General features: G+C 49.0%; 2 protein-coding genes across 2 annotated transcripts; one reads left to right on the top strand and one right to left on the bottom strand.

Moving 5' to 3' along the window:
- The first annotated feature begins 10,147 nt into the window (after positions 1 to 10,147).
- On the top strand, positions 10,148 to 18,295 carry SERHL2 (serine hydrolase like 2). Its single transcript, XM_042889373.1, has 12 exons — positions 10,148 to 10,211; positions 10,990 to 11,224; positions 11,296 to 11,409; positions 12,465 to 12,506; positions 13,137 to 13,156; positions 13,365 to 13,439; positions 14,196 to 14,305; positions 14,565 to 14,644; positions 15,000 to 15,034; positions 15,785 to 15,861; positions 17,018 to 17,111; positions 17,563 to 18,295. Exons 2-12 carry the CDS (start codon positions 11,077 to 11,079, stop codon positions 17,677 to 17,679), a joined length of 912 nt encoding a protein of 303 aa, XP_042745307.1. The 5' UTR covers positions 10,148 to 10,211; positions 10,990 to 11,076; the 3' UTR covers positions 17,680 to 18,295.
- Positions 18,296 to 19,119: 824 nt separating this feature from the next.
- Positions 19,120 to 22,759, bottom strand: RRP7A (ribosomal RNA processing 7 homolog A). The gene is made up of 7 exons (XM_042889374.1): positions 22,708 to 22,759; positions 22,493 to 22,635; positions 22,241 to 22,366; positions 21,539 to 21,662; positions 20,721 to 20,818; positions 20,156 to 20,354; positions 19,120 to 19,659 (listed from the first exon to the last, which is right to left on the bottom strand). The coding sequence occupies exons 1-7, from the start codon at positions 22,757 to 22,759 to the stop codon at positions 19,574 to 19,576; spliced, it is 828 nt and encodes a 275-aa protein (XP_042745308.1). The 3' UTR covers positions 19,120 to 19,573.
- Positions 22,760 to 23,524: the final 765 nt, after the last annotated feature.

Here is a 23,524-nt window from a genome sequence, read left to right as displayed (position 1 = left end):
TCAGTATCGACACAAGTTGCTTTCCAGGAAAGCGAAGGTACACGCTGCCCTACGCGCCGTGACCCAGCGAGGCTGCGGGGAGGCCTAAAGGCAGCTCGCAGGCTGCTGGCCTCCCACACCTGCCGGCAGCTGGGCTGGAGGCTGGGGAGCTGCGGCCAGTGGGAGAAAGTGACCTGGGTGTTCAGTCTGGGCTGCAACACCCTCTGCTGTTCTGCAGAGGAGGGAGAGGAAAGGGAAAGCACTTCTTGCTGGCTGCCAGCGTGGCCCCATCTCTGCCCTTGCTTCCCCATGTTTGCTCCCCCACGTTGAGAGGTGATGCTGAACCTCAAGTCCTCATTATGCTCACATCCTTCAGGGCTTTCACTGAATCACAATGATCCATCCAGATCCACCTGCTGTAAGCCCTGCTCATCAGGGACTCCTGGAGCAGGGTGCCCAGGGCCACATCCAGGCAGCTTTTGGAGATCTCCAAGGAGGAGTCTCCACAGCCTCTCTGGGCAATTTGTGCCAGTGCTCCATTATCCAAAGATAAAAACAGCCACAAGAAGCCATCCTGAAGGAGCTAGCCAAGACACAGACAACACAGAAAAAGGGTCCTGCGTGGTTGCTGGACCTAGAAGCAGTGGTATCTTCTGAGCCTCTAACTGAAGAATAATAATGTAGAAAACAAAAAGAAATATAGCTAGGGACTATAATTATAGGGGTATTTGTAGCAAAGACATTGCAGTCTGCTACTATCTGACAGTGGTGTCTGTTTCAGACTGGTCTGCTTTCCTGATGGTTACCTGACAAAGGACTGTCTCATTGTGGCTGTTTTGTTAAACATCCCATCTTGATTCAAAAATTGCCAGTGATAGGGAAGCTGACAGCATCACAAGTTAATTCAAGTATTTAACTACTTTCACTGTTATAAAGCGTGTATCTTGTGTCTAGGCCCTATTCTTGTGCAGTTGTTGGCAGGGGTAGCTATTAGAGAAGCAAAAATTCAATCCTCATGTAGGTTTATTTAGGCTTTGATCATATTAGCCTCCCCCAGATGTCCTCCAACCTGCAGAAGCCTCACCAATTTCTTAATTTCCTCCCTTAGTTGTAGATGTCAAATTGTTTCACACCAACAGTCACAACCATGGAATTAGCAGATGCAATATAATCACACTTCACCTGCTCTGCATTCCCCATTCACACACCTGAGGATCAAATCAGCCTTTGCAAAGGCAGCACAGTGAGCTCCTGTTCAGCTGTTCCTACACCAAGAGCCAAGCCTTTGCCTGAATCCCTTATCCCATGGACAGAGCTGCCAGTCCACGAGTGGGGCCCACGCTGGGTAAATTACCACTGGGCTGTTTCAAAAACACATGTGATGTGCTTATACCTGCTGTAACACCTGGACATATTAGCTAGCCAATTTTTGATCCAATTACAACAAATGTTGTAAATTTGATATCATTTTAAGTTGGGTTTTTTGGTTGTTTTTTTTTTTTAAATCAAAACACAAAGTGAGACCATATCACATTCCTTGCTGGAGCCCTACTTCATCAACAGCTTTTGTATTTATCAGCCAAATCCCTAACCCCAAACCTACAGCTCCAACAGTTACCAGCTCAGTTTTATGGATTCTTTTCCATAAACAGGAGACTTGGCATTAGCTACAATTCTTCTCTTGCTTTTAATGATTCTTATGTATGCACCATTTCCTTATTTTGTCTGAGGTCAGTAAGAAGCTGGTAGGCCTGTAATTACAAGTGTCAGGTTACTTTGGGTTTTTTACTATTATTTTGCCTCAGCTTATGGGGAATCTGCCAGATTTTCAAAGTGAAGGGAGGCAAAGCCTAGACAAGAGCAGGATAGAAACTCCTGCCCTTCCCACTCCATCAAATACATCAAAATAGCTGCTTAATCTAATGGCATATACAGGTTTTGTAGAGAACTGGAGAGCAGCTCTCCTCACAAGTTAACCAGAACAGGCCCAAGGGATGGGAACCAGCAGAGACTCTTGCATCTGAACCCCAAATATAAAAGACTTTCTGATTAAAGAGGAAGTGGAAAGCTGAGACGGGAGAGAGTTTATTTGTATGATGGGTGCTCATATATAATTTATATGCAATAAATGTTTCTAGCTATTTCATTAGTTGCAAATAAAGTAATACAAATGTGTGCCACTTGCTGCTGATGCACGGTATGTGCCTGAGGCTGCTGCCAGCCCAACAGCAATGATTCACGTGGGGATGATTTAACACTCCAGCATCCCCACTATCCAAATTCTGCTGCAGGTTAATCCCTGGAGCAGATGCTTGCTACTTTTTCAACCACTCATATCTTGGCTATTAACTTCAACTGCCAAAGATTTCCCTTTACTCATCACCAGACTGTGGCGGGTAAAGAGCCAGCACGTATTTGTCTTTCCTGCCTTCTTCAGGTCTGGAGAGCTCTGGCGGAGCCAGGGGAGAGAAATCAACCTACAACAGCTTTTTTTTGAGCTTAATACATCAGCAGCTACTTCAGGCATCAGAAACTCATTCACATCAGCAAAATTAAATAGAAAATTAGGGAAAACTAAAGGAAAAATACATAGCAAAAGTCAAGCAGGGCCCAGAGGTGGCAGAACATCTTGGGCTGCAGGATGTTCATAGCCTTTCTCAACTCTTCCCATTTGGGCAGCTCATTTAAACCCCTGTAACTCCCTAGAACTGCCTTCAAGGCAAGCACAGTTTATGGATGGGACTCAAGGGAGGAAGATGTCCACAGTAAAACATGCACAACTTGCAGATCTGTGGTTCAGTCTTTTGCTGAGAGCTCTGCTTCTCCAACGTCCTGTTCTCCTTCCTGAACAAGTCAGACTGGGGGATGGGGTCCTTACCCCTGCTACCTTGTGCAGAGGGCAGCATTCCACAGCCAGGGGGACACCAAGCAGTGTGCATGACAAAGGGCAGAGGGCCCATTTGGGATCCATGGACTGAAGATGTAGGGGCTGCTTTGTGATCATTAAGTGCCTCTCTGCTTCCTCCAGCTCCACTGTGAGCTGCCCTGTCAGTGTGGGGCTTTATGTTGAGGTTGTGCAGTACTCTGAAAAATAATGAGTTAAGCTAGCAATAGTGTGCTTTTTCACTCATATAACTGCGCAAGAGAGTTTGGGGTACAGGGCTACTACTAATAAATCACAATAAAGAGATCAATATGCCAGTACTTTAGAGCTTGAATCTGACTAGCTATGGGGAATTTGTCCCTTGGTAGCAATCAATCTGCTGTACTTAAAGTTTCCTCACCAGACCCACAGCTAGTACAAACTGATCAATGCAGTTCTAAGTCAGCAGAGCGTAACAGCTCTGCATGTCTCGGTGTTCACACTTGCAAGTTTCCTCCTCCTCTGCAAGGACACAGAGGTTAAATTATCCTTTGCTAAGTACATGGGAGATCTCCAACTCCCAGTTCTTTAAGCAAAAGCAGCCTTTCCTAGCAGCAGCCCAGCCAACACCCCAGCACCTTGCCAGGTGGAGTCTAACTTGGTCCCCTGCTGGCAGCAATTCCACTTCAGTAGCCTGTGGCACTTCTCTGGAGTAGATGGCAATAGAACAAATTCTGTGAGCTATCCAAATGTTGCCATGCATCCTCAGTAGGGGCCTCATAGCCCACAGGGAGTGGTTTGCCAGGCAGGGTCAGCAGGGAAATACACAGTCTTGCAGGATGCTGGGCTGCTCTTTCAGTGTGACTATGAGGTATTACTTGGGTTTGAGAAGAGAGGACGAGAGGGAACTGGAGAAGACCTTAACAGTCTGCCTTTGGCTTACAGCATGACGCTGCTGCTCCTGAGGTTGGGTCCAGGGCCGCATGCCAGTGTTGTAAAACCTTCACTTTAAGCTCCAGCTCTGAAAGATGATTCCCCTCTGGAGCAGCTGTCTTTGTTCATGAAAAGCATCTTCACATCACCTATTTCTGGTAGCTTCTATGAGGAATTTTCTCTTTCCCATGGGGTTTCTGTTGATGCAGCTCCTACAAGAAGTAACTTGGAATGCAAGACACAAGAGCTGGAATTCACTAGAGGCATCCTTCCCACCTAAAGCCCAGAGGTTGTCTCTGTGAATCAAAGCAAAAGGGCCAAATTCTTCTGACTGCTTGACGCCAGATGACCTCTGGCTGCAGGATGAAGGAGGAGATGTACACAGAATAGCAATCCTAGCAGCCACTGATCATGTGCAGCCCCCCCTGCAGCCGCTGCCTAAGAGTTCAGTGCTTTTGCATGGCTTCTTACCATCAAATCTTAGCAACTGGCAGTAAGACCCTGCTCTCTCTAACAGCAGCAGCAGTGACTGAGTACATTTTACAAATCTGTTTTACCAAGCTGCTTCTTGCTTTTCTCCCTTTGTAATCAGACATCCACTGCTGACAGTTGTAGGAAAGAAACTGCAGATAGTACTGCGTTCTCTCCCTCTGCATGGTTCCACAGTGCTTGTGCTCTGCTTTACTCATCCTCCTGCTTGACACAGAAGGCCTAAGAAAAAGCAAAGCATTAGACTTTTCAAGCCTATATGGATTCCTGATCATCTGGGGAGGAGGCTGCAAGTGGAACAGCACTCTCATTTCTTCTGTGTGATGGTATATCAAGCTGCTACCTTTCTGCTGTGGTACAGAGCCCACTTTGAGATGGGCAGGAGAAACAAGGCTGTGAGCTGCTGTGCTACTTTCTTTCAGGCTTCACAGGCTGTTTGAAATATGTACTGTGCAGTTTAGGAAACTAATGCGCTGAACCGAGCACAGTTTTCAATTACAACAATAAAAACAATTTCCTTAGAGCAGACATCCATTCTGCTTTCTCCAACTGTTCCAGCAAGGTGTACCACTGTTCACAGCCCAGAGTCCTTGACAGAAAGTGAGTGGTAAGCCTGTGTTCTGGTGTCTGCTGAAACAGTGTTGAAAGCACACCAACGTTTTGGTAGTTGCTGAGTGATGGGAGCGCACCTGGGCCGGGCTGCTCAGTGGGAAGGAGCCTCTGCCTTTACGATGCACTAGCAGGGAGTGGGACGGAGCCAAGACAAGTGGCCTGAATTAGGCACAGAGTTGTTCCCTACCACGTGACCTCATACGGAAGGCTGTAAAGCTGTGGTGAGTTGCCCGGAGGGCAGCCACTGTTTGGGGATTGCTGGTGGGCAGTTGTGTTGTTAGCTGGCAGGCAGTGAGTAATTGCATTGTGGGCAGATATATACGTTTATTTATTTATATTTATACTTATCATCACATATTTGTTTCCATTTTTCTCTTCTGTCTTCGTAAATAGCTTTTATCCCAACCCATGAGTTCTATTTTGTTTCCAGTTCTCTCCCTTATCTCACCTGGGGGCCATGCGATGCTGAACGGCTGCCAGGACACAGCACAACAGTCCCTTGGAATCCAATGTGGGGCTCAAAGGGTTGAGATAACGACAGATCTGACCAGAGTCATTAAAATTGTCAAGAGTGTTATGGTAATTTGATGGCCATTGGTCACTATGCTCTTGTTTTCTGATTTTGGAGATCTTTCAGAGTTTTTTCATGGAACCATATTACTTGCTGTATATGATTCCTGTAGTGCGGTTTACCATTTCCAGGGGCTGGATTAAGGTTATCTTTTTTCTGTACAGTGTAACACTGTTTGGGAAACTAATCTGGTATTTGTATTTGATGTTGCAGTCATCTTCATACTATGGGAACCATATCTTGGAAATTATTAATAATTTCACTCTTTACTTTGTCTCCTTAGGGAACCAGGCTATGGGGGAGATAAGCAGGAATGTTCAAACCAGCCTGTTACTATTGCTCTGCCTACTGAATGTGTATCAGGTTTTATTTAAGGTTAAGCGACTATTTATGAATATCCCCCACAAATCTGGCCTGAGGCGTGCTTATTAAGGACAAAAACTCCTACTAAAATGAGGATGGAAGGAGAAGATGAAACAGGGCCATCAAGAGCACAGGAGGAAGATTCTGAACTCATAACCCTTCAACCCCTAACTTGGAGTAAGCTGCAAGATTTCAGCTGTCATCCAGCTGAGCATATTGTCACCTGATTGCTCCAGTGCTGGGATAACGGGGCCAGTAGACTGGAGTTAATGGGTAGTGAAGCCAGGCAGCTGGAATTGCTGTCTAGGGAAAGGAGCATTGACAAAGCAATTTGAAAAGAGACACAAGCCATCACCCTATGGAGGTGATATGTGTCAGCTGTGAAGGAAAAATATCCCTTCATGGAAAATCTGGTGTGTTTCCTAGGCGTGTGGGGCACCATGGAGAAAGGTATGCAGTACCTGAGGGAATCAGCTGTGCTGGAGGTCACATATAACATTGACCTGGACAATGAGAAGTTATTCCAAGATCTAGATGATACCAAGTGCCTGTGATCTATGTGGTAGAATATTGTATGGAGTACACCATCATCATATGCCAGCACACTGGCAGCAATGGTCTGAAAAGATAATTAAAATCCAACAGTGGATGAAGTGGCCAGCCTACTTCAACAACATAAATAAAATTTCTCTTCTTCCCTATGGGCCTGTGACTCAGCTGTGGAGAAACTGTCTTTGGAGTTCCAACAATTCAAAGACATTATTTCCTACTCCCCATCTTTATGGACCAGTGTCTCAACTATTAGAAGTAAATGTTCCTCTGCTTGAGGGAGGGAGCGTAGTGGGTACACACCATGAGCTATCCTGTGGTTTTACCCATGTGACCATGGAGAGGGCATGAGGAAGTGGGGCAGAAAATCCACCTCCACTCTAGAGGCACAGGTATGAGAGCTGCAAGAAACAATAATTGGAAAAAAAAAAAAAAAGATTCTTCTAGGAAAATGGCTGCTGCATTTTCCAGTGGGCAGTCTTTGAGACAAAGAAGATGGTCTGATTGTGCTTCTGACATTGATAATTAGCATTTTAATTTGCATTCATGAGAAGTGAGTGACGTATACAATAACCAGGACTTGAAGGGCCCTGCCTCCAGCCAAGTGGAGGAAATGGACCACTGGTTTTATTGGACTGTGCAATTCAGTGGCCTGGCACATCAGAACTATATGTGTATCTGTCTTTCTGGAGTGACAAGGGTATCCCAAGCGCTGTGCTGGAAGCCAGAATAAGCCTAACAGGGAATATGTGGCAAAAGCCCATTGTGACTGGCCCAGAGACTCTGTGCATCCTTGGTATAGATTACTGCAGGAGAGGGTACTTCAAGGACCCAAAAGGGTACCAGTGTGCTTTTGGCATAGTTGCCTTGGAGATGGAGGAGCAAGTGATCAGCAAGACTCACTCACCCTTTAACAGTCCCATATGGCCAATGCGAAAGTACAACGGAGAGTGGAGGCTGACAGTGGACTATTGTGGCCTGGATGAAGTCACGCCATCGCTGAGTGCTGCTGTGCTGGACATGCTTCAACACAAACTGGAATCAAAGGCAGCCAAGTGGTACGCCACAAATGATATGCCAGTGCATTTGTCTCAGTCCCTCTGGCGGCAGAGTGCAGGCCACAATTTGCTTTTGCTTGGAGGGGTGTCCAGTACAACCAGAATTGACTCTCGCAGGGGTGGAAAAAGCCCTACCATTTGTCATGGGCTGATCCAGAATGCATTGAAAAAGGGGGAGCACCTGCAATACATTGATGAAATCGTCATGTGGGGCAACACAGAAGTTTTTGAGAAAAGGGAAGAAAACAATCCAAGTGCTTCTGAGAGCCAGTCTTGCCATAAGGCAAAGTAAGGTCAAGGAACCTGCACAGGAGATCCCATTGTTAGGAAAAAAATGGCAAGATGAACATTATCAGATCCCTATGGATGTGATAAACAAAGTAACTGCTATGTGCCCACTAATGAGCAAAAAGGAAACAAACTTTCTTAGTCTTTTTGTTTTTGAAGGCAAATTCCGAACTGCAGTCCGGTTGTAAACCCTCTCTATCAAGCGACCTGGGAGAAGAACGATTTCACATAGGGCTCTGAACAACAAACCTTTTAACAGTTTAAACAGGAGTGTTCATGAAGTAGCCCTTGAGCCAGTCCGAGGAGGACAAGACGTAAAAAACATACTCTACACTGAAGCTGAGGAGTACTTGGGGACTGACAGAATCTGACTCGATATCAACACCTGGGGTTCTGGAGTCAGGAATACAGAGGATCCGAAGCCTTGCTATATTCCAACCAAAGAGATACTGGCAGCGTATGAAGGGAGCTGGAAAAACATCAGAGGTGGAAAGTTGCTGTATGGAGCCCTACACAACAAGTTGCAGAAACTGCTTAAGCAGAAAGTGAATTGAGCCAGTTTGCAGAAGTGAAGGCCATCCAGCTGGTTTTAGATGTTGCTGGACGAAAGTAACCAGTGCTCCATCTCTGCACTGACTCATTGATGGTGGCAAAAGCCCAAAGGGGGTGGTTGCAACAATAGAAGCAGAACAACTGGCAGGGCAGAGGCAAATCCATCTGGGCCACTGCGCTGTGGAAAGTTATTGTATCCGAGGCAGAGAACATGGCTGTAAAGGCATGCCATGTAGATACCCACATACCCAAGCCATGACACAGAAGAACATTAAAACTGACTGATGACAGTGTGCCTGGGACCAGGCTTGACCTGGCCTCAACGGTGCAGCAGCAGAGGAAAGGGCAGAGCCAGGAGACTGGCAAAAGGTTGTTCTGTGTCATGTGAAGTTATGCAGAAGTCTGTAAAGTTGTGGGAAATTGGCTGATGGGCAGCTGCTGCTTGGGGGTTGCTGAGTGTTCTAACAGCAGGAGGTGAGGCTTTGCATTGCTGGTAGGCTCTGGCTGGAAGGCAGTTGTGTTGTTAAGGAGTGTCAGTCGGCAGGTGGTGAGCGACTGCATTGCAGCTGTACGTATATGCATATATGTATATTGTTATCATTGTATATTTGTTTCCATGTTCCTCTTCTCTCTTTAGTAAACAGTTCTTATCAGCCCATGAGTTTTATTCTGCTTCCAATTCTCTCCCTCATCACACCTGGGAACAGTGAGCTCCTGGCTGTGCAGTGCTGAGCTGTTGCTGGGTCTGGTTATAGGCTCTGACATGGAGGGAATGCTGGGCACCACCAAGCAGCACTCACATGGATTATCAGGGATTGACTGTAGCGTGTTCTCTTTTTTGAGAGAACTATGAACCTGAACCTGGCCTATACACCACCCCATTTTTGGGCAAATGATAACTGTGTAGAATCACAGAATTGTTGGGGCTGGAAAGGACCTCTGGAAGTCAGCAAGTTCAACTCCCCACTAAAGTAGGTTCCTACAAACAGGACAACATCTGGGTGGGTCTTGAGTATCTTGAACAGAGGGTGAAACTCTATAGCCTCCCTGGGCAGTTTGTTACAGTGCTCCATCACCCTCACGGTAAAGAATTTTTTCCTCATGTTTGTGTGGAGCTTCCTGTGTTCCAATGTGTGCCCACTGCCCCTTGGTCTATTGCTGAACACAACTGAAAAGAGCCTGGCCCCATCCACTTGGCTCCCGCACTGGGAGTGGGTATTTATAAGCACTGACACCATCTCCTCTCGGTCTTTTCCCTTCCCCAGACAGAAGAGTCCCAGAGCTCTCAGCCCCTCCTCGTATGGGAGGTGCTCCAGGCCCCTCATCATCCATGGCTGAGAGGACTCAAGTTTCATAGATGAAGGAGTTACTCGCAGTTCTGTTTGCTGTTCACCTGCCCGCAGCTCAGCTCTGCAGTGCAGTCAGCAGTGTGTAAGTGGCTCTCATCCCCAGTGCAGTGCAGTTACAGCAGATGTCAGAGCTCAAAACACTTCCTCCATCAAAAAGAGATACAATCCAGCACTGGCGTGAAGCACAGAGCTTATTTGATGCCCCTATGATGCTCCTGGGTCACACGTACGGCATCTCACACCATAACACTGCCATACAAACAGCTTCCACCATCAGCAACATCTCTTCAGGAGGCAGCCAAGGATGCAGCAGGACCCCCTCAGGCGGATTACAGCTTCAGACCCCTCATTACTCCCTTAACGGGCTGTGAACCTGATGGCAGTGATGCGTTTAGAGACCTCCCACACCAGCTGCGCGCCCCAGCAGGGTGGCGGTGAGGGAGCACCAAAATGGCGGCCCCAGCCCCTCCAGGCAGCGCCGCGGCCGCCCCGGGCAGGCGCAGGGAAGGAGCGGCCGGGCCGCGGGGAGGTGCTGCCGCGGTGCCCGCCCCGCCGCCTCCGGCTCCGTCGTGCGGCCTGGTTGCGCCGTGCGAGAGGACGGAGCGGTAGGAGAGGGGCTGGGGCGCCGTGCTGAGACCAGCCCGTGGGCTGGGGGAGGTGGCCCCGCGCTGAACTTAATGGGGCTCCTAAGCGGTGGGAGCGAGGGAGGATGCGGGGGGGAGGCCTCAGGTGCAGCGGGTGAGACTGGGACTGGGAAGGGGGCACAGCGTGAGAGGTGGGGCTGAGTGTGTGCGGGGGGGATTCAGGCTACCTGTGGGTCTTGGGGAGCTAGAAGGGTTAGGGGTAATGGAGGGATGTTCAGGACAGCCCTGAAAGAGCCCTGGAGGCCGGTTTCTGTGCTGGAGGGGGTTTACTTGGAGCTTAGGGTTAAAGGTCCCTTTCCAACCCAACCAATTCTATGTGCTGATGAAGCTCAGCAACTAACAAGCAGATTGGCAGCAGTGAGACAGGTGTGTGTGCCAGCAGGTGCCTGGTGGGTCGTGGGCTCATCTCATGTGGCCCAGAGGAGCACGTGGGAGGGTGGCAGCAGGAGACCTGCTGTGTGACATACTCTGTAGGAGATGCAGGAGAGGAGAAATCACAGGTTAAAGGAGGAGAAGGAGGCAGTAATCCAGTACAGGAGGCAGCATCCTTATTCCCAGGAAGAAAAGACTCCCTCTTTTCCTAGGAGCATCGTTTGTACGTGCTGGGAGGAGGAGTCCCCAAACAGGCAAGCAGGCGTAGTGGCTAGGGATGTTGAATGGGGAGCTGTAAATCAGCAAGCTGCTAATTAAGACTACAGAAAGCTAGTGAGTTACTAAAGATCTGTATTACTCTTTTCAGAGCTCTAGGCTGTTAACAAGCTCCCTGGGACGTGTTCTAAGCACGTGGCTCTCAGGGGACATCGCTTGAGAGTGCTTTATTTTGGGCATGTTCTCGGAGGTGAAGTTCCCCGTGCCCTGGGGCCATGTGGCAGCCAAGGCCTGGGGACCCCCGGAGGGACACCCCGTGCTGTGCTTGCATGGCTGGCTGGACAACGCCAACACCTTTGACAGGCTTATTCCACTGCTCCCCAGAGGTGGGTCTGTCTCCCTGGCATGGTTCTTATTGTGTGGCATGGCTGTGTCTCTGACGCTCTCTGCTTTTCAGATTGCCGGTACGTGGCAATGGATTTTTCTGGCCATGGCTTGTCATCTCACCGGCCTGCAGGCTGCCCTTACTATTTCCTAGATTATGTGAGCGATGTGTGCCGCGTGGCAGCTGGTGAGTAGCTGAAAGGGCCCTTGAGGAGATGACTATGTAGGGGGTGCTGTCTCACTCCTGCTCTTTGGAACAAGTCAGCAGCATCAACTGCTGGGGAGGGAGCACCCTCTGCTTCTCTCCAGGCTAACCTTAGCTGGTGCTTTGTTAAACTGACTCCTGCTCTGCGGGTTCTTGATTTGTTCGTTTTTTACTGAAACAGTAAACCCTGGGAAGGAAATGTTTCTGTACTGAAAAGCAGTGGTAGTGGCTGAGTGGTGGATGCAACTAAGTAACTCCCCCAGACTGACATTTCTTAAGCAGGCAGCAACCTCCAACCAGAGTTAGATGTTAACTGGAGAGTCTTCTGGTTCTCCCCATTCACAGGTTGGTGTTTGCTTTAGGGCCATGCAAAGAAATCTGAAAGCCAAGGTGTGTTGGGCTCTAGTAGCATCTGGTCTGACTAAATATTTGTGTGCTGATTATGAGGGAGCCAGTGGTAGCTCTTCAGTGTTTCAGAGTGTAAAATATGCCTTTCAGCATGATGTTTCAGATGGCAGCATTGATGAAGCAGTATTTTCCTATAAGTCTCCCAGAGCTCCCTAAAAATGGACTGAAGAGCTGAAACTGATACACTTCCTGGTACAAAGAGCTTTCACTTGGGATAATGATACATTCCCCAGGGCAGCAATGCTGGCCGTGTCATTGCAGCTCGTGCTGCATGCCTTGTAGGAGCACCCTCCTACAAGGTTTCCCCCTTTCAGTGGGTGCTGCACAGTGAGGCTCCTTTTTTAGTTGCCAGTCTCATGTCTGGCAGTAAATGGGAATTTGCAGTAGCTTGTTTGCAGTGCAGAGTGTACTTGAGAGCTGTGTGAGATAACTACCAAAGAAATGAGGTGGTGGATGTTCTTTTTCTTTAAAACGGGCCTACTCAGCCACCTCATTTCTGGATTAGGAAACGAATTAAGCATTGCAGCAGCCCTCTTGGGAGAAGGGGCCTGTCTTAGTGGGGAAGCAGCAAGATGCCGCAGCTCTGGTTTCTAATGCATCACTGTCTGTTTTTGTCTGTTGCCACTTAGCATTGCGGTGGAGACGGTTCACCCTGATGGGTCACAGTATGGGTAAGTGGCTCTCTTCCTTGTAAGCTGTGAGATTCATGGAAATATGAGTAGATAATTAATTTACAAAGCATGCTGCTAGAAGCTGGGTTGGAATATTTATTATATTGTGTCAAGTACCAAGTTCTTGCTTGAGTGATTCAAAAATCTACATCCTTGCTTTAAATGCTTCTGTTTTCACAACACTGTAGTACAAAGGGCACTGACTGTCCCTGTGGGCATTTCCTGAGCCCCCAGGAGGGAACCATGATGAACAAAGAGCGATGGTCTAAGGCAGGAATATTCACAGCAGGCCTTCCTGCTCTCCCCAGGCTTTATGGCCTTGCCTTTCTTGCCCAGGGCTTCTCTGGACACAGCTCACAGTACCTGCACACCACAGTGTTTTAACTGATAACTCTTCCTTTGTCTTTGCTGCCTGAGAGGGAGATGGGGCAGGACACAGAGTCCAGCTTACTAGTCCTGCTCTCTGCTTGCATCCTCTCTGCTAAGAGAGCTCTACTGTGTAGCTTGGGTGTTATCCCTTGTTACAAACATGCATTTGTGCTTCTAAGACAGCTCCTGCTTTGGGGAAAAGGTGCTCCTGTTACCAAGAGGTGGCCTGGGCATAACTGAGCACCCTCCTTTTCTTTACAGGTGGGTCTGTGGCAGGAATGGTGAGTAAAGCATACTTTCTTCATGGGGTTTGTGACTTTTGTAGCTGGAACAACAAATGAGAGAGGAATGAAGAGACAGATTATGCGGGTCTTGGATTCTGGGGAAGGAGAGGCCCTTTTCTAACCCCACCTCCAGTACAGCAAGATGTAAAACAGAACTCAGTGTGCAGCTTTTCTCTTTATCTCATAATGTTTCATCTTTCTTCAGTTTGCTTTCATGTATCCTGAGATGGTGGACAAGCTGATCTTGCTGGAAAATCTTGGCTTTCTACTAGCTCCAGAGGTTAGACTTCATGTGTCCTTCCCCTCTCTTTTTTAAAATATGAAGAAGTGTCTTTGTCTTCCCCTCATTTGTTCAAAAAGAACACTGATGTGCCCAGTTCCTGGCAGGTCACACAATTCTTGAAACTTCTTTGGCAAGCACAGATCTGCTCCTTGTTGCATGAAGTGAGACCCTGCTTAGCATGGCCCCTGGGGAGCATCCTGCAGTCCTGTAGCACTGAAATTCACTTGTCTATGCCATGCCCGTGTGCAAAAGGAACTGGAACCTCTGTCCAAGCAGCTAACTACCTGCCAAGGCTGTTTTCTTGCCAACAGCTTGTTGGGGACCTGAGGGCAAGGCTGGCAGATTTTTTCTGCTCCTGGCAGGACATAAAGCTACATTCCCAGACTGCCATTATCACTACCAGGTGCTGGGGGGTTTGATAGAAGCCCATGGTCAGAGAGGCAAAAGATCCCAGATTTACCTTGTTTTTAGAGAGTTGTCTTCAATTCAGAAGTGAAGTGGGAGGAGGTAAAAGAGATCACAAGAGTGAAAGGTTAATAACTTCTATACAAGAGTGCTTAGTTTTCTGCTCCTATCTTGCCTCTTATGTATTGCTGTTCTCTTTCCTCAAGAAGTAGGCATTTTTAACATGTCTATAACTGGTACTAGCTCTGAGAGATGCTGATGGGTGAAATACCCTCTTCTACCCTTTGATAAAGCATAAAGTGACTCAGAAATGGGAGGTTATTCCTGCACTGTACATCTCTGTTTTAGGACACTGAGGCATGGCTGAAATCCAAGCGGCTGGCTATCGATAGATTACTGAGTCTAGAAGCAAAGCAGCAAGCTCCCAGAGCACGTAGCCCCAAAGCAGCATTGCAGAGGTGGGTTCCCACCTGTCTCTTCATTTGCTGTGCATCCTCACCTTGGGCAGTTGTGGCTGCATGAACCGTAACGGGAAACTGTCACGGTTCTGCCCATTCAAGTTCTCTTCTGGTATCTCAGCAAGACTTTTTGCTTCTGCAGTCAGCTTCCTGCTCTTCTCTGAAGCAGCCTGAGAGCTTGCTGTCACCTTGTCATGCCATTTTCGCTTCGCTTCCTCCTTTTTTCAGCAGCACAATGTCTCTGCCATGTCTCCTCCAGGCTCTTAGAAGCAAACAGACATCTGACAGCAGAGGGTGGGGCAATCCTGCTGCAGCGAGGAGCAACTGAGACACCCACTGGTAAGGGGCTGCTTGGAGACGGGGCTCATGTCAGGCCTGGCCCAACACCGGGTGTGGGAAGGGAGCAGCGCCAACAGCCATTGTCTTCCACAGGGTCCAGGGTGCCCAAGCTATGAATTTACATAGCCTGAATGGGATCAATTAAATCTGGAGGCAAAGCTCTCATTTCCCAGCAGCTGACATTGAAGCTTGAGTCCTAGAATGGGTAAAGGAAGAAAAAAAATAATAAAAATGAGATATTTGAGTTAATCCTACTCCTCTTACCTCAAAAAGTCTTGGGCAGACCCCAGAGGCGAGGGGCAGAGCAACTCCTGTTTCTTTGAGACGTGAAAACCCGCTCTTGTTTTCCTTGCAGGGCTGGTGTATAACAGAGACATGAGAGTCCGTACGGTGAGCACTGCTGTTCTGACTTGCCCCCTGCTGCTTCTGAGCCCTGAGCTTACAGAAAACAGGTAGTGGAGGCCCACTAACTGAGCCCAGGCTCTGCCTCCACCCAACCATTTACTTACTGCTTTCCTAATTCCCACACCTCTTTTAAATGCTGCTTTTAAAACAGCCTGCACTTGATCATTAACTGACTCAGCTTAGAGTCACTGGAAAATGTTACTGAATTTTTTAGCAGTTCCTGAGCCCCAGGGCCTCCTGGCCACATTTTCCTGCTGTTGTAACTCTTAAGGCAGCAGATGGATGGATGTTTTAGGTCAGCTTCTTTGTCAGGTCACCCTTACAGGGAGGGGGGAGGGAGTGGAACAAAGTCTTTACATCTGATATGTTGATAGCATTGTGCCACTATTGTGTAAGAAGGGCCTCCTCTACCTGTGCTACTGCCAAGCTATGAACACCAGAGTATTGTGCTATCTCCTTTTTACTAAAAGGACTTTTTAAAGCTTTTTCTTTGCTGTGAGATCATTCCCATATGTGCTGCAACCCAGCAGGCAGTGCTGTTGGCAGCCCTGAAACACATCTGGATAGAAGGAGCAGTTGCAGAGCCAGGCGCTCTTGTGTGCAGCCTGGCAGCCTGTCCTGTCTCAGCACAGCAGCTGTGGGGCCTGAGTCTCTCCTGCACAGGGCTTGGGGACACCCTCTATCCTCAGCTGCTGTTCCTGACTTTTGTTGCTCTCCCTGTTTTTGCACCTGCAGCAGAGTCGAGAGTACCTCACTGTGGAACAGTGTGTGAAGCTCCTGCAGAAGATCAAGGACCGTGTTCTCATCATATTGTGAGTGAGGCACAAGCAAAACCAGCCACCCTGGGTGAAGGGGTGATGGCTAGAAGGGCTCTTCCCCATCTGTTCACCCTGGCTTTGAGCAAAGGGAACATCCTGGCAGACACACGAGCCTTTCCATCATCATTCCTGCATATTTCCCTTGTGGTCTGACTCTCTTCCTTCAATGGCAACAACCCATCTGCCCTCTACTCCTCTTGCTGTACAAACGGTAAAGCCACTGCAGGGTTCAACTGTTTCAGCTGGTTCTGGAGCCTCACCCAGGCCCAGGGCAGGGAGGAGATGCTGGGAAGGCAGCCGATGTCTTACCTGGAGCCCCACAAGCCATCTGTCTGGTCTGGGTGCTGTTTGTCCTCCTGCTTTTTTTTGCTGTCTCCTTAGAGGGCAAGGTGTGCAAGGTTCTGGTGATGTTGGCCCACACTGTCCAGGGGAAATAAGGAGGTGCTGGGAGCTGAGAAACGAGATTCAGTTTTGGCTTCTCTAGGCTATTCAAATCATGAGAGCATTTTTCTTTGTGTTTAAGACTTTTCCTATTTGACTGGAGCAGAAGAAAATGGAACATCATGGTGAGGGCAGGTCCTCTAGGCCATACAGAACACATCCCCTCAAGCCTCAGACATCCCTTCATCTAGTTACCTGCAGTACAATCTTAATTCTACAGGGAATCTAACACTGGCTTCTTCAGGGGAACTGCCCTGGTGCCTCCTGCTCCAAGAAGGGCAGGAACTGTGATTAAAGTGTTCAAGCAGCAGTGTGGAGGAGGGAAAGGGACAGAGGTGAGATGCAGAAGCTGGCTGGAAGGAATAAAGCCAAGAGCAGAAGATAGGGTAGGGGCAGGGAATTATATACTGAGACAAGTTAAGGAGCCAGTCCTGGGGGGATAATATTTAACCTGTCTCCCTGTGATACTACTAGGCAGTACTCCAAGTATTAAACAGATAGCTTGATAGACAACAGCTGCTTAGCCAAGCCATGCCTTACTCCTCTGACTACCATGCACAAACCTGTAACCATGCTGCTTACAGGCAGCCTGCAGAGCAGCTGGGTCTGCCATCCCAGTCTGTCCTGGGGACACTGCTTCTGCCCAGGAGACAGCCACAAAGACAGAGGTACACTGGGTGCTTTACTGAGCCTTGCTCTTTCTTTTCAGAGCACAAGATGGACTCTTAGTACCACATAAGCTAGAGAGCAGAAATCAGTTTGTGAAATCCTTACGGGAGGCATTTGAGCATACCCTCAAAGAGGTGAGAGCGATCTCCATCTTTACTTCTCCATCCACTTCACGAGACACCAACCTGAAAGCAGCTGGGAAATAACTTACCTTAGAGAATATCCACAGCACGGGATTTGTCCTAAACAGCCCAGTCCTCATGTGAGGGGATGGAAGGCCAGCTTTGCCCTTACTGCCAAAATCCTAGTCAGTACTGCCTTCCACATATAGCTCTTCCCAGTTCCTCCCACCCCTGTCCTGCCTCCCTGTTGGACTGTCCATCTTTATGTGATGGGTTTGTCAGGGGCTGGTGTATCTGCAGTTAGCTACGGAAATGTAAAATTCAACCTTTCTTTGAGACACCATTTTTGCATTGTTTCCTTTGGCTTCCTTCCCAGTGGGTAGGACACAGCGAGCACAGCTTGCCTGAAGGAACACTTTAGGAACACTTTCCTGCTTTATTTCTACTTGTCTTCTCCCTCTAGGACATCCGGCTAGTAGAGGTGCCTGGGAGTCATTTTGTGCACCTGAACGAACCCGAGGTGGTGTCTGGGATCATCAGCAACTTCCTGACAGCGCAGAACAGCAGAGCAAGGCTCTAAGCAGTCACTGCAACAGCAGTCCAGGACAAGAAGTAGCTAAAAATCTGACTCTGGAGAAATTGTCACCATCCCTACCTCACATCCAATGTCGGTTTCATGATACTTATTCCTAAGCTGAGCTCTCTTATAGGGGTGAATGCAGATCTGCAAAGTTAGATACACAGTAGCTTTCCCCTTTCTTCTTCCTAACTTCTGCATCCTAAAATGGATCAGGAATACAGGCAGAGGCTCCTCAGGGAGCAGCAGCACAGCAGCTGTAGCAGTGCAAGAGAGAGGTAGCTCATTCTTTCCTCCTCTCTCAGCATGAAGTGACAAGTCTCCTCCCAGGGCTAAGCCAGTTGAAAAAAAAACAGGAAAGAGTTCTGCTTCTCTGCTTATTTCCATGATTGCCTGAGCTCAGGCAGCCTCAACCTCTCTTCTACTGTGAGGGCTGCTGCTTTTTTTAATAATCAGCTTAAATGAGAGCTCACCTGGGTACAGAAGGCCATTTCAATGAACTGCTGGGAAATGAGTCATTAATCCTCTAGCTGAAGCAGCTGTGAGAACTATTAGTAATGGAAAAGTTGGCAGAGGTGATTTCTGCCCTTCTAAATAAAGATTGATCTTCCACTGTTAACACTGTCGTCTTTGACTTTACAGAAGAGTGAACCTTTCTTGCAGGATGCTCACCCAAGCAGCTCAAGTGCCAATCTTATGAAGCAGTGATTTTTCCATGCATTCTGCTTTGGATATTTCATGTTAAGTATCCATCTGCCTCCTACTTAAATGGATGCAAAAAGCCATATGAAGCAAGCAGGCCTGGTGATCTCCTCATGCAACGGAAGCTGCATATACAGTGGATTTTCTAGAGGACAGTGAATCTACTTTAGCTTAACTGTGTCGGATTTATCAGCATTTCCTCCATATGCTCATGTTCACTCCCTTACTGAGGCTGCGGGCAGTAAAATAAATGTTGCATGCTAGAGGTGCCTTCTTTCACATCACAACAGCTGTCACAGGCTGCTAGCATCAAGTTGCAAGTTATGTGATCAGCAGCAAAAGCACTGCCCAACAACCGGCTGTGCATGTTGCCATCCTTACCTGCCCTCCTGTGGGCTGGCAGCAGATTTTGTGGAAACACCCTGGAGTCTGGTTTATCCCTCCAAAGCTAGGCTGTCCTCTCACTTTGTCTAGTGACAGTGCTGAATGGCAGTGGTTCCCACTGTAGCCCAGGCTACACCTAGCTGCAGAGATCCAAATACAGCTGGAAGGGCATCTCAGCACCCAGCTGAGATAGAGCTGCCTGGGAGGGAAGCACCAAGAGAAAAAGTAGAGCTCTGTACCAAACCACTGATCTCCCCCAGTGACAGCAGGTCTGGGAACTTTCCAGTTGTTTGTTTCCAGGCTTTCTCTCCCATTCTTCATCACCCCCAGATAAACACCTAAAGGACCACTGGCACATAAGCCATGGCTTTTATCACCAACCTAGTCCAATACAGAAGACACTGTTCCCCACAACACAGCAATGGAGAAAGGGGCATTCCTGCCTTTGAGGAGCAGCACCAGTTTATTTACAATTCTTCAGCCATTCCCTGCCCCTGCAGAGGTTGTGTTGGGCAAATACTGTCCCTTACCAAACTTCAGGAGGGCCTTGGTTGGCACAGAGATACAGGCTGTCAGAAGACACGCCTCAGCCCCCTTGGCCCATGCACATAGGGAAATGGTACTGGATGATGTCAGTGCAGGCACAGCCATGAGAGCAGGAAGATGCAGTGCAACTGAAGCCAATGCTCCCACATGAGATCCAATGGCAGGGATATGAAATTGCCTCAGTTCCTCGAAACCCTATGGCACGTGAGTCTGTAAGCATCTCTCCTGCCCTCTCCAGCACAGGCATCGGAAGAAACAGCTCAGCTCAGTATGGCCTAAACTTGCGCTGGGCTCGCATCAGTGCAATTCTCTGCTTGTCCTCCTCAAATTTCTTCCTCAACTGGGCAATATCTGAAACACACAAAAAAAGAAAGGCAACAGGTCACAGGGGAACAGCAGACCTCCCTCTTCCTGTGGAGCTTCACTTCTGCACACTGGAAGATGTTCAGTTCAGACAGCTGCAAGCACACATTGCTCAGAACAGGTCCTTTTGCATCAGGGCTAAGTGCAGAGCTGAGGCTCCAGCTGCTTTGCAGTGCTGCAGCTCCCTCTTGGGGAAGGAACACACTAGTTCTCCCTTCCCGTGGCTGCCTCTGTGCAGAGTGACAAAAACATCTGTACCACAAAAACAATGGTACCATTTGCTCACTCTCCCAAAGAATATTCCAACAGCCTTTGCTAGGCCAGGTAGTGGCAAGGGATCCCCAGGAACTGGCTAGACCATTTGCCCAGCCTCCCAGCCAGCTGTTCAACTGCAGCTGGATGTAGCTCCACTGAAAGAAAAAAAAGATGTTCTTTGGGCTACAGCATGATTCAGAGAAGGGTAGAAGGCGATTCAGACACTCACGCTCTCTCTTGGTCTCACGATGCTGCCAGGCATAGAAGTTGAGCAGCTCTTTGCGGGCCTTTTTCCGCTTCTCCCTCTCCAGCACCCGCAGGTTGGCAGCCTCTGTCCGGGGCAGGCCAGGCTTGCGGCCCTTCCGTGTTACCTTCACCCAGCCCTCCTCATCTGGTAAACCCTCCTCCTTGGCTGCTTTGGCTTCTTCCTACAGAGACAGAAAGGTGAGGCAGCTCAGTACAGCTGGGCTGTCAGCCAGCCTGATGCAGGGCTCCTCCAAGGTCCCACTCCGACACACAGTTACAACTCCTAGTACAAGATTTGAAGGAAGGCATGGGACCAGGCACTCAAGTCACAACACTGCATGCCAGACAGGACCTGTTTTATTTGTGGGTGCCTACTGGGAGCCCTGGATGGATGGGCCAGTTGTAATGAACCAAACCAGCAATCCTGCCAGCCAGTGCTTTCCCTCTGCCACTTCCATTAGGACCTGGGCACTGAGAGATCCTTTCCCTCTGCCTTTCTCTCCACAAACAAACTGCTTAGCTGGGTTCCCTCCCCAGCCTGGCCTCACCTCTGCTATCCTTTTGTCATAGTCTTGCATGTAGGCATCCACCTCAGCCTTCAGTTCTTCTCGATCCACTACCGAATCTGCGTATCTGGCAATCCACTCTGAAACAGAGCAGAAGTCAACTGTAGCCTCCTCTAGAAGCAAATTTTGGTGTGATGTCTTTCAGCAGCTCCAGAGAACTGCTGTGGGAAAGAACACCCTTGGTTCCCACTTCCATTCAGCCTCCCCACTACCTTAGCTTATACACGATTTGGCTTCCAGAAGAAAAGCATTAAGTAATGGGAAGAGAGTGCAACTTTTCAAGGAGAAGCAGACTATCCTGAAACCCAAGAAATGCAACATTCAATTCTGTGTTTCCACCAATGGTAACATGCAAAGTGTTGACACCTTGACAGCCATGTGGTGCCTGGCTTCAGTTTTCAAAGCAAAACACAGACAGTCTCTCTGAATCTACATGATATTGAAGAGACGTGGGGAAAAACTGCCCTTCCAATGTACTAAGAGCCCTTGTCTTTCTGCAGGGTCACTCAGCCAGGCCCTACAACATCCAATAGCATAAGCTATCAACAAGATGATGTGTTTAGCAGGTATAGTGGTGATGGGTTGATGGTTGGATGCAATGATATTAGCGATCTCTTCCAACTTTAATTATTCTATGATTCTAAGATACAATAAGAAAAACAGAACAATAAAATACTGCACATCTCCCCAGTCCAGGCTTAATACAAAATGGTGAACAACTTGGAATGTGTCAGGAAGGATTCAGTGAGGAAATGTTTCCCCTGCTCTGGTAAACAGGAACGCAGCCGTTGCTTACTTACTGCTAATGCCAGTTTTCACAGGGTGACTCTCTGTTGATATCAACAAGGGACCTTTCTGTGATAGTGCCTTGGCTGCCTGGACACCAGCCGGTGTCTTGAACACCACATATGCAACTCGAAATCCCTAAAAGAAGACAACACCGCCAGGATGGTCAGATATACTGTGGGAGTTGGAAACACATACAGAGATCAAATCACAAGTTCCAGTAGGATGACAAAAAAAAAAAAAAAAAAGTAACAAATTTAAGTCCTACTACCATGTTGGTGAGACCCGATAGCAGTCTTCCAGTATCCAAAGGGGGACAGAGGAAAGGGGACAGACTCTAGTCTCAGAGTCAGTAGGGGTAAGACAAGGAGAAATGATTTCAAACTAAAGAGAGGAGATTTAGATTGGGTGTAAGAAGAAAGCATTTTACACTCAGGGTGGTGAGGCTGTGGCACAGGCTGCCCAGAGAGGTGGCGGTTCCTCATCCCAAGGTTAGGCTGGAGGGGCTCTGAGCACCCTGATCTACCCACAGGCGTCCCCGTTCACTGCAGGGGAGTTGGACTGGGTGCTTTTAAGTCCCTTCCAACTTAGAACTCTATACACCCCCCTCAAGCAGTTTTCCCATAACTCACACTCCACTCACCACCACCACTCAATACTTGGGATTTCTTCCCATTCTGATCACTAAAGCACCACTATCCCCCCTAACGCCTTACCGTTGCCGTTCTGTTGGTGAAGAACTTGGACGTGCGTTTTTCTGCCTTCTCTCCCGGTCCCGGTTTGTCACGGAGGTCCACAGACTGCACGGCCCCACAGCAGGAGAACAGACGGGACAGCGCGTCCTTCACGCAGGGGGACAACCGGCAGAGAACAACAGGGATGATTCCCCTCCAGGCCTTCCCAGCGCACCAATCCCCGCGCTGGCGGCTCCCAGTCGAGCCCCTCGCAGCCCCCCCCACCCCACTCACCGGGCTGCAGTACGGGGGGACGTTGAGGACGAACAGGGTGCGTTGCGGCGGGTGCGTGTCTGCGGGCCCTTCCCGCACCCGGTGTTCCTTCACCAAGAGGCAGTGCGGCGAGCGCTGCCGCGCACCGAACTTCACCGCCAGCGCTGCGGGCGACAAACAGGTTAAACACCCCGCCGCCGCGACTTTTATCCCCCCTCTCCCCCGCCGCTCCTCACCCGTGTATCCCGGCGGCGCGCTCACCGCCACGCGCCGCTCGGCGGCCGCCATCTTAGCACGGGGGGAAGCGGCGGCCCAGGGTGCTGCCGGGAGCTGTAGTCTGAGGCGCTGCTAATGGCGGCGGCTGCGGCGCCGTCAGCGCGCCGAGCCCCTCCTTCTCGCTATAGCGCCCTCATCTCCGTTCAGGTGCAACCTGGAGCCTCGGCACGTAGCCGCTCATCACCCAGAGCCACGGCTTGGTCACCTAACGCCGCCAGTGCAGATGGGGGCAGCGTGGAATGCACTCCGCTGGCTAAATGCCCTTTTTTATTGGCAAGCACGAGGGAACGGGGAACGGGGACATAGCTCGGCGGTGCCAAAGAAAATCCATCGCTTGCGTGAGAGAAGTTGAGCGCCTTTCCATAGGGCACCCATTGAGGACCAGTGAGCCCTCAGCACTGTACAGTCACTGCACTTCTCATGAGGAGGAGCTTTCCAAAGGCTGTATCAAGGTAAAGCCAAGTTGATGCCTCCAAAGCTAACTGTTAAACAATTTTGTCTGGCGCAGCTATAGATCCAAGGTTGAAACTCCACTGTAAGTTTCATTAGTCCTCCTTATCTAGGAAAAACAGCCTTCCTGTGATGGAGTGTTTCTCTGCAAAGATCCGAGACTGTCCTAAATTAAAACAAGGACAGACACCTTGAAGATCCTTGAGATGAGGCACAAGTCCAAAACAGTGACCGCTGAGAAAATGAAGCGTCCTTGTGACCAAAGGTGGCTAAGGCAAGGAGGACACCCCCCAAACAACCAAAGACCACTGAAGACCCCTGCAAGTG

The sequence above is a fragment of the Lagopus leucura genome, unplaced genomic scaffold, assembly GCF_019238085.1.
Source record: "Lagopus leucura isolate 7727_CA_CO unplaced genomic scaffold, USGS_WTPT01 Super-Scaffold_100159, whole genome shotgun sequence".
Lineage (NCBI taxonomy): Eukaryota > Metazoa > Chordata > Aves > Galliformes > Phasianidae > Lagopus > Lagopus leucura.
Note: the sequence above shows the minus strand (reverse complement) of the source record. Positions and strands in the feature narration are given on the sequence as shown.

Excerpts from the sequence above, each read along its gene's own strand:
- SERHL2 (XM_042889373.1), top strand. The coding sequence starts at position 11,077 with ATGTTCTCGGAGGTGAAGTTCCCCGTGCCCTGGGGCCATGTGGCAGCC. Across the intron at positions 13,157-13,364 it reads GTGGGTCTGTGGCAGGAATG|TTTGCTTTCATGTATCCTGA; the intron begins GTGAGTAAAGCA and ends ATCTTTCTTCAG. Across the intron at positions 14,645-14,999 it reads AGCAACTGAGACACCCACTG|GGCTGGTGTATAACAGAGAC; the intron begins GTAAGGGGCTGC and ends TTTTCCTTGCAG.
- RRP7A (XM_042889374.1), bottom strand. The coding sequence starts at position 22,759 with ATGGCGGCCGCCGAGCGGCGCGTGGCGGTGAGCGCGCCGCCGGGATAC. Across the intron at positions 20,819-21,538 it reads TGTGAAAACTGGCATTAGCA|AGTGGATTGCCAGATACGCA; the intron begins GTAAGTAAGCAA and ends GCTCTGTTTCAG. Across the intron at positions 19,660-20,155 it reads TCGTGAGACCAAGAGAGAGC|ATATTGCCCAGTTGAGGAAG; the intron begins GTGAGTGTCTGA and ends TGTGTGTTTCAG.